This window comes from Panthera pardus, unplaced genomic scaffold, assembly GCF_024362965.1.
Source record: "Panthera pardus isolate Hobbes unplaced genomic scaffold, ASM2436296v1 HiC_scaffold_27, whole genome shotgun sequence".
Classification (NCBI taxonomy): Eukaryota; Metazoa; Chordata; class Mammalia; order Carnivora; family Felidae; genus Panthera; species Panthera pardus.
In genome coordinates, this window is record NW_026526843.1 from 5,313,122 (window position 1) to 5,327,280 (window position 14,159).

The 14,159-nt window shown below is 47.3% G+C and overlaps 1 protein-coding gene across 1 annotated transcript in view; it reads right to left on the bottom strand.

Moving 5' to 3' along the window:
- Positions 1-3,831: 3,831 nt before the first annotated feature.
- The window catches only part of GPC4 (glypican 4), a 109,107-nt gene continuing 98,779 nt past the window's right edge, over positions 3,832-14,159 (bottom strand). The window contains exons 4-9 of the mRNA XM_019426960.2: positions 12,974-13,139; positions 7,904-8,034; positions 7,657-7,803; positions 6,744-6,880; positions 5,935-6,110; positions 3,832-5,834 (exon numbers count right to left, since the gene is read on the bottom strand). Coding sequence (XP_019282505.1) covers positions 5,632-5,834; positions 5,935-6,110; positions 6,744-6,880; positions 7,657-7,803; positions 7,904-8,034; positions 12,974-13,139 — 960 coding nt within the window. The 3' untranslated portion in view covers positions 3,832-5,631. The remainder of the gene's footprint in view (positions 5,835-5,934; positions 6,111-6,743; positions 6,881-7,656; positions 7,804-7,903; positions 8,035-12,973; positions 13,140-14,159) is intronic.

The window sequence follows — 14,159 nt, forward strand, 5'->3', positions numbered from 1 at the left end:
AAAAGAAAAGAAAAGAAAAGAAAAGAAAAGAAAAGAAAAGAAAAGAAAAATACCGTACCGGTCCTGCAGAAGGCCAGGTTAAAGGTCATGGCCAGTACGGTTCTAATAGCGGCAAGCGTGACAAACGTGTCCCTTCCTGATGACTGACACAACAAAGTAAGGAGAAAGGAGTCACGGAGGGAAAACTAGCATTTGGGGAAAAAACAGAAACAAAAACAGAAACAAAACACCAGGCTCTGGTGGCCAACCAACCTCTGTTCCAAACCTGGTTCTTGCATCTCTTACTGTACGTCACCCTTGGAAAAGTAACCCGAGTCCTTACACGCAGGTGCAAAATGGAGCGACTTCTACGTGTGGGACCATGGCTGCGCCTTGGCCTTCGTGCCCCGCGCACAGGTTTGTCCTGGCTCCCTGCTCAGTCGGGATGTTTACGGGTGCCCAAGCAGCCAGGAACTTTCTTTTCACAGCAAATACGTTCAAATAACTTTCGGCTGCTGCGGCCGGAGCTGGTTGCAAATTATTCCGCACCGAAACGAGCTTTTCATTGCATTTTACAAGCGAGGTGAGGGCGGGGGCACTCAAGACCTATAAAGGCACGTACAGTGAACGGGTTCAGATCCTGATGCCAGGGTTCAGAAAATGACTCACCGACCGGAGTTCCTTCTTTGTGGCTAACCCGGCACCAAGTGCCCAGCGTGGTGAGTCACCGAGAACAGTGGGCTACAGTCAGTTCTAGGTTATCAATGTCGGCGCAGAAAAGCAAGTCCCGGGCTGTGGTAAACCTAAGCAATTCTATCTGGAATGCATTTTATATGTGCACGCGTGTATTTTTTTCTTGGCCGGAGACTTACCTTCCTAATGATGTTCCCCTTAGGCTATCATTAAAGTTAGCCCACGCTCCCCAAGCACACACCGCCGACAGCAGGGGGAAGGCAGCCCGCAAGCGACGGGGGTAAGGTCGGCCTGGGACCAAGGGTTCGAAAAGACACAAATGTGCGCGGCAGTACGTACGTGTCTGTGTGCGCGCACAGGATTTCCAGCTGTGCCGCGGGAGAAACACGGTCCACGGAGTGGCAAGGAAGGTGCTGCAAAACTTCCCCAGCCACCGGAGAACAAAAGCGTAAAACCTTCAGAAAAGCATCTTGGCCTTGAGCCTACCGGTCGCCTTTCATCAGCGCTCACCGGGTATGCCTGAGGCGCGGCGGCCTGTTCTTTCCAACAATCCGGTGCTTATTTTTTCAGGATGCCTCGCCAATGTTTAAGAAGCGTCCCAAGGAGAGTGAGATGTGCACTTACTGCCACGTGTGGACACTCCTGCTGCGAAACGGAGTCCTGTAGAGTCTACGGACCAATGCTCGAGTCTCTCCAAACGCTGATGGATAAAAGTTCAACTTCACACGAAGACTGAACCCTGACCATCGTTTGCGTATTCGAATGACTCCTTGGCAATCGGACAGACAACTTAAGGCTGACCGGGAAAACCCAGGTACGCGTTTCCGGAACGCTCTCCTCTCCATCTTTGCATGACGGCGGCCGCTGCTTCGAGGCCTCTGGGCTCGAGGAAACTTTTAAGAGCACGGAATCCTAGGGGCCCCTGGGTGGCTCAGCTGGTGAAGTGTTGGGACTCTTGGTTTCGGCTCAGGTCACGATCTCACAGTTCGTGGGTTCGAGCCTCACATCGGGCTCTGCGCTGGCGGTGCATGAGCCTGCCTGAGATTCTGTCTCTCCCTCTCCCTCTGCCCCACGCCTGCTCTCTCAAAAACAAACTTAAAAAATAAAAATAATTTTAAAAAGTACAGTATTCTAATAGAGTAGGAATCATTCCCAGGGTACATTTCCTTTGAACCATTCTCACACATTAACAGTGGTGTTCATGTGCGGTGTTCTAAGAGGATCTTCCCGATTGCTTTGGCCAGTCAGTACCTTCTTCACTGGTGACGATATGTTAACAAACTACCAGGAACGAACTTAACGTGAACAGACAGCATCCTAGTGATGCACTCCAGGATTGTAGCACTATCATGACTGTTCCTCGTTCAATTCGACATTTGTTTCTTGAAAAAAAAAATCACGTAGATCCATCTGGGCCAAAATAGTCAAAATCCCAAATGGGGTACCACTGAGAAGCCATGCCTTTAGAATAGGAATCTGTATCTTTAGGGATCCCTCCTCTCAAAGGCAATGAACTAAAAAAAAATTAGGACACTATATGCTACCTTCCATGTAAAAAAGAAAAAACAACAACAAGGAGGGAAAAACCTCTATTCATACTTGCTTGCACATCACGAAACTTTGGGAGATATATTTATAAACCAAATAGTAAGTTTAGAGTCTGGGGGTAACTGGACAGATCGGATGGATGCTGGAACGGAAGGGAAACTTCCCCTGTATACCTTTATGTAGGTTTTGGTTTTTAAACCCTGTCAAGGTATTAATTACCTAATGAAAAGCTAAACTAGATAACTTAAATATTATAGGGATTTGCCTGACGGATGGCCTGGAATTCCTAGATTACCATATGTTATCTCCCAGAGAGTTTTCACATCTGTAAGGACTTCCGGGAGAAAGTAACCGGAGGAGGTTAAAAGTGGAAACTGAGCTTGTACAATAAAGTGTATCCCAGAATGCAGAGCTACGTCGTTCCCCACCCCCCCAAAACGAAGTGCTGAGTTGGAAAAAATGTTCCCAGTGCTTCTTTTTTCCTGGTCTCGAAAAAGGCAGGAAAGTTGTACTTGGTAGTTTGGCATTTGCTCGAGGGTGAGAAAGCACACGCAGGCCTCCTGGAGCAGATCCGGTTATGAACGTACTGCACCGTTCAGCTCTGCAAGTGGACACATTCTGCAGACGCAGAAGGCCAAGCCGGATTTTGTGTGGCATCACCTACATCTATTTTTATGCTGGTTCTAGAATCACAGGTGGCAAATTCTACTTCATGTGAACTGTTAGGTTTCTAACACCGAGGGAGGAAAGTTTTAACGCGCACATCGATTCTCTGTCCTTTGCCTTTTATCAAATAATAGGTGCTGATTACAGACTCTTTTCTGAAATGAAATGTACATCTAAGAGTCGTTAAAATGTTTTTTTCTTAAGGTACAAGAGTGGTGAAGTACTGGGAAAGAAAAAGAACTTCCAAATGACTTTGTAAAACACAAAGTCACATGCTATGAACGGAGACTCTGGAAAAGTCAGGTCTACTAACAAAGCTTTTATTCTACCTCATACTCTGAACTCTTAAGATTTTAAAATATTCAACTTGCCTTTATTCTTTTTTTGGGGGGGGGGGGAAGAGTGGGGTGCAACGGTGAGCCTGCCAGCTGGTTAGAAGCCAAGAGTTATCCAGTCAGATCTGAATGGAAAAATCTATGATTTGTTTATTCCATAGTTCAAGTTCAAAAGCAAGAGACAATTTAAATAATAAAAGGGTAACAGGGAAAAATGCAAAGAAAGAAAACAAATCCGTCAGAGTCCAGAAGAACCTTCAAGAATATTTAATTCGGAAAATGTTATTGGTGTAGAGAACTTGACTGAAAGAAAACAGCTGGGCAGAGTTCAAGGTTTTAAATTAAAAACAATCTAACAAGGTCTACGGGGATAACTCTTTGAGCCACAGTTTGGAGACCAGATTCATTTCTACCAAGTAAAAGTAATAGCAGTCTAAGCTAAAAAGGAAATTCCTCACAACTGAGGTAGTTACTAAGTATCAGCACACTTTCCAAGTTCTCACAAGGCGGCTGAGCTATTTACAATCCATTTTCCTCATACATAAATGGAGCACCTTTTCAATTTTGTCTTCTGTGATTTGTTTTAAAAAAAAACACTTATACACACCAGCCAGAATATGCCTATTTTATTAACATCATGCTTTAATAAATAACTGGCTACTTCTAATAAAATTAAGCCTCTGTTTACAACAGCCCCCAATATTCCATTTGACCATTCTGCAGAATTTGGTGTAAAAAGTTGAATGAAATGTAGACCCTGAGCTATCAAGTAATTATGTTTCAATATAAAAATAGAGAATTACTCTTACAACTGAAGATTGAACAAGAACACAAACCACCTCTCTGTGGGTTTTAGCTTCTGTGGAATCGGTTGGGATCTTAATGGCTGTCTAGAGCAGGAAGAGACGTGCAGAATTTTCTTTCTGAAGACTTTCGGGAACTCCTTCTTAAAGTGATTTGTTACATTCTCATAGTTTTATGAGCCGTCGTTTGTGAGGATACAAGCAACGGGTTCCTAAGGGTCACCGCTAAGATACCGTCTTCTCAGATCTATCTCCTCTCTCCCATCCCCCTCCAAAAACAACATCACATGAAAAGATTCCGGACACGCAGATCACCCCTCCCCCCGCCCCCGGTGGACGTCTTGGCCGTTAGGGTGGCACAGCGCCGTGAACCACTGCCAGTCCTTTGTCTTTTTCATCAGAGAGGCCTGGGCAAGAAGACTCAAGCAGGACACCTTAGAAATCTTTTTTACACAAACTGGAATCCAAAACCAAATGCAAATGCACAGACACAGACTTTTTGAATGTTGACAGCTATCCCGTGAGCCCAGGCTGTACCCTGGTTCTGACTAGCCCCCAGACAGCTCCCTCCACTATATGGCTGGGTTTGAGATCCGGTACACCATAACAGGGGGGACCAAATGAGCTTATCGGTCACTTATTTCGGCCATCGGGGTACCAATTCAAAGCAGGTCGGCGTGGACGTGAAGACCAGCATACAGCGGCTTGCTAAACTCGCCTGGATAAAACACAAAAAGACAAAAACCCACCCCCGAGCTAGGTGTGAACATGTGGTAACGGGGACATCCTGAATGCCTTCTATATTTCCAGGGAGAGTGTATTCAAAAGAAATCTTCTTCTAAATGGGCTACACTTTAAGTATAAACGGGTTTAAGGAAAGGACCGATCTGTGATCTTAGTTTGTGTAACTCAATTCAACCAAGATGGGGATAGTCTGCAGTCTCTTCCGGTCCCTGGCCATAAACGAGGCATAGCCTTCTTCTTGCACTGATACTCGAACACAGCGAACGAGTGTTTCAGAAGCCCCCTGTACGGCCTTCGCGATCTGCCCTAACTTAGTAAAAAACAAAATCACATCCACTCGTCTCCAGATAAGGCAACTAAAACAACAGGGATAAATGGAAATTTCACTGCTTGTTGGGCTTTTCCTTTTAATAAGATAACATGTACAGCTATTTAATATTTCAGAAATACGTACATGTTACATGCCAAGAAAGGACCCTGGTTTTCTTGTAAGAAACAAGGTGAGATCATAATTGAAGGAAAACAAAAAAAAACCCACAAACAAAAAGAAAAAAAAAACAACAACAAACAAACAAGAGTGATAAAATCACAAATGCACAACTAACTACAGTTCTGTACCTACACTGTTAGCCACGTTTAACAGGATTCCAGGGGAGCAGGAAGTGACTTGACATCCAAGTCCCTTTTCCCCGCAAAACTGAATGAAAACACAAAGTCAGCCTTTTTGAAACCAGTGGCCACATAGTAAAAACTGTACATCGTTGTCCATTCATTTAAAAAGCAAAGTCACTAGGATGGTATAAAAGTGATAACCGGTTGCCTCCTTAACTTTTTGACGGAAACTTTTTCTCGACAATCAAGAATTATCTCCACTCTCTCTGCATAACCAGGAACAAGATGCAGGAGACAGCGAGGAGGTAGGGCTGCGCCCCAACGCGGGTGCCGGTGCCGCCGGTTTTATCACTGGCGCTCTTCCCCGAGTGGTCAGTCGCGTTGTACTCCAACTCCGAAGGGCACTGCTGATACTCACAACCACTGCCGCTTCCCTCTCCGCTGCTCTCATCGCCTAGTGGTTAAAAAAACGGAACAGAGGTTTCATTCTGTTTGTTCTCGTCACAAGGCGCCCAAGGACGGGGTGTAAATCTCAAACCGCGACAGACGCTTACTGATATCAAAGAAGTCCACGTCATTCCCGTTGTACGCGTTCTTCATTTTGCTGGTCATGACCCGAAGGGCCATGATCTGACGAAGGATCAACATGTCCGTTTTGCTGGTGTCGACCTGGACCTCTGGGTTATTGCCCTGGTTGGCTAACCCGTTCCCCGTCACTGCGAACAGGTATCTGAAATGAGAAACGACCCTGTGAAGATGATCAGTAAAACAGAAGGTCGCCAAAGATCACCAGAGGATCCTGCTTGGAGTCTAGTTATTTCCGCGGAGGGCGATGCCCCGGAAGTTCTTCCGCTTCTAAAGAGCTTGGATTTCTCCTTTTCCCGGGCAGGCATCTTGTTTCTCCAATTTGATGGGAACCTTTTTTGGAAAGCCATGGAGGTTGGTGGCTCAGAGTCAAGTGCCGATACGGAGGCTACGGAGCAAAGTTGCTAAGTGTCTAGGGGGAGGGACGCAAGACGTCACCCGAGAAGAGCACGAGACCTTTGGAGAACTGGTGCTTTAGGAGGCGAAGCTGGTGGGCAAAGACCCACAGGGAGGGGCCGAGTACCATAAAGACGAAACTGCTGGAACGGCCTGAGCCCTGGCTGCAGCCCTCACGCGGGGTTGGAACTGCCGTCACAAACTTTGGGCCCAGTACTCTTTGTAAGTAGCCGGGTGCCTTCCCAATGCCTACGGGGTAAAGCCCATTCCTCAGAACGCCCAGAAGCCTTCCACGTCACTGCCACCTACTGTGAGATGCTCCAGGATGCCTCCCTCAACTGACAACAGACACGGCCCCCTCTGGAGCGCTCCCGGGGCTGACCTGCTCTTGCCTCTCCCGTTCCAGCAGCCATCCTCGTTGCCATTCCCAGCGGCCATCCTCTCGTCATTGCAAACGGTGCTGGGCAGAGAGGACCAGAACTTTTTGGCCTCTTTCAGCTTCTCCTTGACATCGGTAACCTAATGAGGGGGGGGGGGGGGGGGAAGCAAGCGCTCTGTAAAAAACTCACGGCCACCTAAACGTGTGTCTTCTGATCATTTCTAAAGTAGCTCCAGAGTGCTATGTAATTCATTTTCAACTTGAGTCACAAGAGAGAAATGCAGATCAAATGTACACAGAAAAGAGCAAAATCACGCCCATGAACTAAGAGTCGAAATGCAAGCTCTGAACGAGTTGCCCGGATCCGCTGCCCACTCTACCTCTTTATTACAACCACCATCTGCCGCCTGCCAGCCTCCGTGCCCTGTAGATACAATGAGAAGACACCCTCTCTTCCCACCAGGCTTTTACACTCTGGCTCAAGCATCTAGAGCAACCCCTCTGTGAAAGTGAGTGCCTGTCATCGCGCTCCCTCCTCCTACTGTATGCACAGCCTGCTGCCACGTGCTCGTACTTTCCGACCGTCCCAGCGCTTACTACACACCCTCTTTGTCACTTAAGCCTGGGATGTCGGCTTCTCCCTCTTTGCTGGGGCTGAGAACGAGGATGAGTCTTACTGCGTCCCTATAACATGCACAGCGATGGGCGCACAGTACATGCATCACGTTTCCTAACTACGTACCGACTTTATGAGCTAGAAAATCAGAGGCAGATTTATTGACATCCGCATGCAAGTTGCTTGAGAAGTTTCACCTGAAAGACCCGCACTTGAAAGCCTTCCAACTAAAAATGCATTCGGAGCAAATGTTTTCAGTTCTTTGCCATTAAACGCGGCCGTTCCTGCCAAACTGCTCACCAGGCGGTCCAAACTAGTGCCGGCTGCTGTGGTTGGGCGTTCCTCAGGGTGATATGGTCTGAAGCGAGCGCTGAAGGCACCTTCAGAGATGGAACGGGAAATCCGGCCGGCCGGGAGGGGCTTGGGAGGTCCACATCCCTGGAAAACCTGCATTGAGGCAAGCACGAGTCACATTAGGGGAGTCGTGTCCCAAGCTGGAGCAGGGGAGGGGCTCTGCCCGTCCTTTCCAGTGTCCTGCCTTCATTACCTTCTGGGACACTTGCACACTGTTCTCTTGCATATTCATAATAGCATCGGAAATCTTCACATCGATGGGGTCCATGACCGATTCGATGTTGAAAGGGCCCTCGAGCCTCTCCGCCACCATCAGCATCGCGTCTAACATGACGTTTGGGGAAGAACAATACAGCATAAACAGTAAATCGTCAGTCTGGCCTTGGGTCATCAGTGTGGTTATTTTATTGTCTCTCGTTTCGGGGGGGGGGGGGTGGGAGGAGGCATGCATCATAATTCATGTTTTTCTTTTTTAAAAATGTTTATTTTTTTGAGAGACAGCATGAGCAGGGGAGGGGCAGAGAGGGGGACAGAGGATCTGAAGCGGGCTCTGTGCTGACAGGCTGAGGCCAGTGAGCCCGACGTGGGGCCGGAATTCACAAACTGCAAGATCATGACCTGAGCCGAAGTCAGTCGCTCAACAGACTGAGCCGCCCAGGCGCCCTTTACAGCTTTTTCTATTACACCGAACTGCTTTTAGTCACTATGCATTGCTAGCTCTCTAAAGTGTGAAGTGGCCAGGTGAATGCTCTATTCCACAGCAAGGAAACCCAATCAGGAATGTTCTATTATACTGATTATTCATTCCTTCGTGTGTCAGTGGCTATCACTGTAAGGCTGTCCGACTCAAAAACGCAAATCTGTTAAAATCCTGGCATATCCCTTTCTTGCTTTCATTTTTGAAATGAAACCCTTTCAGATCCCTGAGTGCACACCTGCAAAGTACAAATGACAGTGTTCCTAGGAATTCTAATGACTTTTCAAATAATGACATTTTGAAAAATGCAATTTTGTGTTAAGATAAACTTCCCATTTCAAACACAAGGGCCTCGAGTAGTAACGCAAAAAGATGTACCTCCTTTTTGTTCTGGTGAAAAGACAACACAAGGCCACAGTACACAGAAAGCCACGTGCTCACAGCGTGAGTCTTCACGGATCAGTCTGCGAGTTACTTTCACATTCTGGAGGAGTCTAGAAGGCTTCGGCACACACGGACTCTCTTAAAATACGCTGTACTTGTTTGTCTGCCGTATGCGCTCGTTGGGATTATGAGGCTTGGTGTTTTCAGTGTCCTCTAATTTTCACCAAGAAATGTCAGGCAAATTGGATGTCCGAATGGGAAAAGGACACTCCTGACAAGCACTGGACTTTTCAACTTGTTCTCTCCCCTTTCCACTCTAGTGCCGAAAGCACGGCAGAAGGGTAGGTAGGCCCATGTTATCCACAGCCTTCAGGTAGGCCAAGGACAGCTCCTAGAAAGGAGGGCTAGTTTCCAGAAGATTATTATGTGCCCTTTTCAAAGAAGGCCGCAGGCCACCACGTGGATCTCCTACCTAAACTTTCCAGTGCAAAGGAGTTTTAGCATCAGCATATCAATGACACCAAATTTGGCCATCAACCTTTCACCTTGAACCTAGGACAAATACAACACACCATTTTAAGGCACGGGGATCATTGCTCTCAACTGCAATGGCGATGTCACAAACCACAAACAGATTTCCGTGAAATGCGCTTTTTTTTTTTTTTAAGTAATAACAAATGAAGTTTCAGGTTGCATTGTGGTAAGCGCCAATAAAGTGACGCTTCCAACCTCTAAGCAAAGGCTGCCGGCATGAATATACCATTGTCCTAGAGGAGGAAAAATGCTTTTGATGTGCTAGCAAAAGGAGACTTTTGTAAACAAGTGGAGCACAACTTAAATGTGTTCATCATTGTCAAAGCATCAGGGCTGGCACGTACAGAAAGCACATTCTTCGCCGAAGAAGTCGCTTGCTCCAAATAAAAATATTATGAATAGACAGATAATAAACATCCAAAATGCAGAGCTTTAAACAAGAAAAAAAAAACCAGCGCGTTTTGAAACTACTTATTCCCCTAGTGGCGAGGAAAGGCCAGATCGCTAATGTGTTTGTGAAAGACTGAAAGGAAACATAAACCCGATTCTTCTGGCTGTTTGGCGTCTTTGTAAACTCTGGGAATGGAGGGAAGCCGGGCCTTTGTTGGGGCCGGTGCCATGGCGCTGGGCGCTGCGCGGCTGAAGAATGCGCGAGCTGCCTCCCACCCCCGGGGGAGTCACGGTCGGCCGTCAGGGAGGCTCTTCCGTAGGAGCCCTGATGTCGAAGCCCCAAGAGACATCCAAAGATGGTTGGTTTGGTGTTTTTTCTTCCGGCTGGTCTAGGCTGCCGGCCTCTTATTTGCGGGGTGTCTGACTGGTTCCTGCCTCCTGCCAGCAACCTTAAGACCCCAATACAAAATTCATCCTGGCAGCAACGTGTGACATGAATAAGGCTGGCTAGGAGTCAGATGACTGTTAACGCAGCTACAGTAGGTGATGGAAAACGAGGCGCAACCAAGCATCACTTATGCTTTTCCAGAAACTGGCTTTGTTTCGGTGGGGGGGGGGGGGTGCAGGGGGGCGGCGGTGGGGGGTAGTATTTGGCTGACCTCTTGAACCAACCTCTTCCAAAACCAAGTCCAGGGCGCTTCAAACTGCTTGGATCCATCTGGATAAAGGCTGACCACACTGTAGATGCAACTCAGAAGGAAAAGGAGGACGTGGCGGCCAGAAGGCAGATGTGGAAAACCTATGCTTAGTGTCTCCAAGGGTCTAGACCAACTGCGGGACTTCAGTGCTCAGGTTATTTGGCACTGGGTCGGCCCCGCCCCATCAACAAAGTGTCCCCTTCGCGCTAGGCAAAGCGATTCCTTTCACACTGTGCCGCCAATGATCAGAAACCCACACCTTCGGCCTCATGACTGACTGGGAGAACAAAAGGCAGTTTCCCCGACTTAACCCCAAGATCTGATTTAAAGAAGTGGGGGTGGGGGGAAGCCCTTGACCATTCATTAACTGCAGCCGTTTAAAGGGGAAAGCAAAATTCTTTGCAAAGAAAGGAAAAAAAAGAACTTATAGCTGAGGCATGTAAATTGGGAGTGAATTCCACAACCACAGAGCAAATTAAACCCTGGTGAAAATTCATACAAAAAGCACAGGGGATGAACAATGTCTATTATTCCCGGCCTTTTAGACAGAAAGAATAAAATACCCATTAAAAATTAGGTTTAGATACCATTATACACCTCATCCCTCCAAAAAAGGATCATTCCAAATAACTGAGGAAAATTGATTCAGAAATCCTATCGATTTCCACTTGGGTTTAATTTGGTTTCTTGAAAGGGAACAGATGTAATTTTTAAGACTCTCAACAAGAATAACAGCAGCACCTCAGCCTCACAGTACCTGGTTGAAAACATTAATTAAGCCAAGCCAGAGCACGGTTTTGATTTGATGTGGGCCCTTGGAAAAATATTTTGTTAAAAACGGGGGAATTTGTGTTTTAATGCCACGAGTTACAGTTTCTGCCAGACGTGTTCGAACAAAGGAATAGTGCAAGGGACACGCCCCCCTCTGCACCTTACTCCTAACGGATCCGGACACAAGTTGGCAAAACTGGGTAACCGTCACCGTACGTCGTTGGTACCGTATGGCGAATTCTACTCCTTTGCCCCGAGAACTAGTACGTGAGGTGTTATAAAGTAAAAAGGCTAACCAACATTACAAGAATGAAGTTAGCAAAATTGAACTGCAAATGTGGCATTCGGGTGTGGGGGTGAGGGTGGGATTAAAAAAAGAGAGAGAGAGAGAGCAAAAGCATCAACTTTAGATCTGGAAATGCCACGAGCTTTCCTTGCCATGGGAAACAGTCGAAAACAACGATCTCCCCCCTGGCTTCATTCTGGGCATGAGGCGCCATTTGTCCGCGTGTTGCCTTCGCTGGTCTTAGGCCTTCCCTTTCATGGGATTCGGCTTTTCTGCACGTAGATTTTTTTTCCTCAGGTCTTCTAGCTTTGAGCTATTTAGGCTACAATTGTGCCGAAGTGCTTAATATTCACGTCTTTTTTTTTCCCCTGTGTCAGTGTGCTCAAGAATCTGCTGGAGCCAATTTATTGATGCATTTTCAAACAGACTTAATATGGTAATTAGCTCTCATGCAGACTAGAAAGCATTCTCTCCCACTCCAATCCCCCCCCCAAAAGTGCCAGCAAATTGTATGCACTTAAGTTCTGCAATTACACAAATGTGACTGGGGGCTGGGGCAAGAAACGAAGTTTGCTTTTGTGAGCTGTTAGTATGTGTATTCGGTGCCACTATCACAGGAACGTCCATACTGATGTTTTAGGACTAAGCTATGCATGAAAAGCACGTCAAGGGAGTCGATGACTGGACATTTAAATTAGCCTTCACTTGTCCTTTCCCACAGATGTCGATTAACCCTCTCGGAAATTGGGTCCTTCGCTTACATGGCGGTCTGGATGCCGGGCTTCAGGTGCACGTTCAGAGTGTTTACCTCTAAAATGACTAGATCAAGAGCCCCTCCGTCCCCACCAGAGCGGTCTACTTCTATCAAATCCTCTACAGAAACAGAACTCCTAAATTCTTACAACTGGATTGCACTTCAAATACCCAAGGGGTATCCGTCCAGTATGCAGAAGATTTGGTCACAGTGTGACAGGTGTAATGATTCAAAAGCTCAGCCAGTGGGGTGCCTGGGTGGCTCAGGGGGTGGATTTCGGCTCAGGACATGAGCTCATGGGTCGTGAGATCAAGCCTCGAGTTGGGCTCTATGCTGACGGCACGGAGCCTGCTTGGGATTCTCTCTCTCCCCCTTTCCCACTCAATTCTCTGTCTCTCTCTGTCTCTCAAAATAAATAAATAAGCATAAAAGAAAAAACAAAAAGCTCACTCAGTGATGGCTGTACTCCAGCATCTACATGGACACAAACCTATCGTGTTTAACGAAAACTGACCTTTAGGAGGAAAATGTCAAAAAATCCCATTCTCATTATTAAAACTTGCTACTCACCGTGTCTAATGTCTTCTACAAGTAAATGAACTTGTAGAACGGTATGAACTCTGAGTACAGTCAGAACCCTGGCAGACAATAAATACTGAACAGAACTTTCACAGATGACAATTACAACATTCCTTATGGCTGGCGTTGAGCTACCTCCAATGACACAAACACTTCCCTCGCTTACTCACCTATGAAATTGTTCCACTCAAAATCCAGATCCCCTTGGTGGGCCAAACAGCCTCTCATAATGTTTGAGCAGTAGTTGTAACATGGCTTCACGGTCACGAGCCCCTGGCAGTGGGAGCAGTAGACCATCCTCAACAAGGCGTGGGTACACTGGGCAGTGGGGTTCACCTGGTTTGGGAGAAGAGAAAGACAATGGTGGGGCCAAGATAACACAGAAATTCCAAGTCCATCAAGCTGACCCTGAAGGTTGGGCCACAAATTCAACTTGAGGATGAGTTGTGACAGACCATGCTGAGCGGGCCCGGCCTGCTTCTTCTAGAGGAAGATTAGATAAAAGGAAGGAGGGAGGCTGGGAACAAGGGTGGAGGGAGGGAGGAACAGGGCTTAACCTTAAATCATCAAGGTGCATGGATTTCCCACCCTGTAGACTCCCATTCTTCCTCCCTCCCAGTCCTTCTCTGTCTTGCACACACTCACTCACTCTCATTTTCCATGGCTCAATTGTTTCAAAGTCCTCTTACAAGTAAATCTCCGGGATCGGCCACGAGACACAGCAGAGGTGACCTCCTCCTGCCCGCCATGCCTGGCCTGGGGTGGCCTCTGCCTTGCCAGACTGGGACCCAAGCGTATCTTCTTCTCAAACACACAGACCACAAGACTGTCCTTTGAACCTTAATCCCCCAATCAAGGTTTAGAAGGGTACCCAGTCTGTACTCCATTCTGTGCCAGTAGCTATGCAGAAGGGAAAAAACAACAAATACTCTACAGACGTGAATCTGAGTAAATGTAAACGTGGGGTGAGGCGGAGGCCTTCCGAGGCCCGGGAGCAGTACAACACAGTGTTCAGGGGGAAACCTGATGGAAGAGAGGAGGCTTCAGTTACATTTTGAAGAAAGGGTTGGATTTAACTGGCCAAATGAAGGGAGACCGTCCAAGCCGGGGAGAGGGAAATGAACACGGGCTGTAAGAGGGCGTACCGAGCGGGTGGGGCTGAGCAGGTGCGGGGACTAAGACTGAATGCCAAGGAAGGAGGGTGCGTGTGGCCAGGGCCTGAAGGCACATGAAGACCAGGCAGACACGGAGATTCCATGTGGCACGACACAGGAGGCGACTAAAGTTCACGACGAAGGGAAGTAGCAAGGATGAAAAACGGTACCCAGGTCAGACTGGGCTGGCCGTCCACTTAGT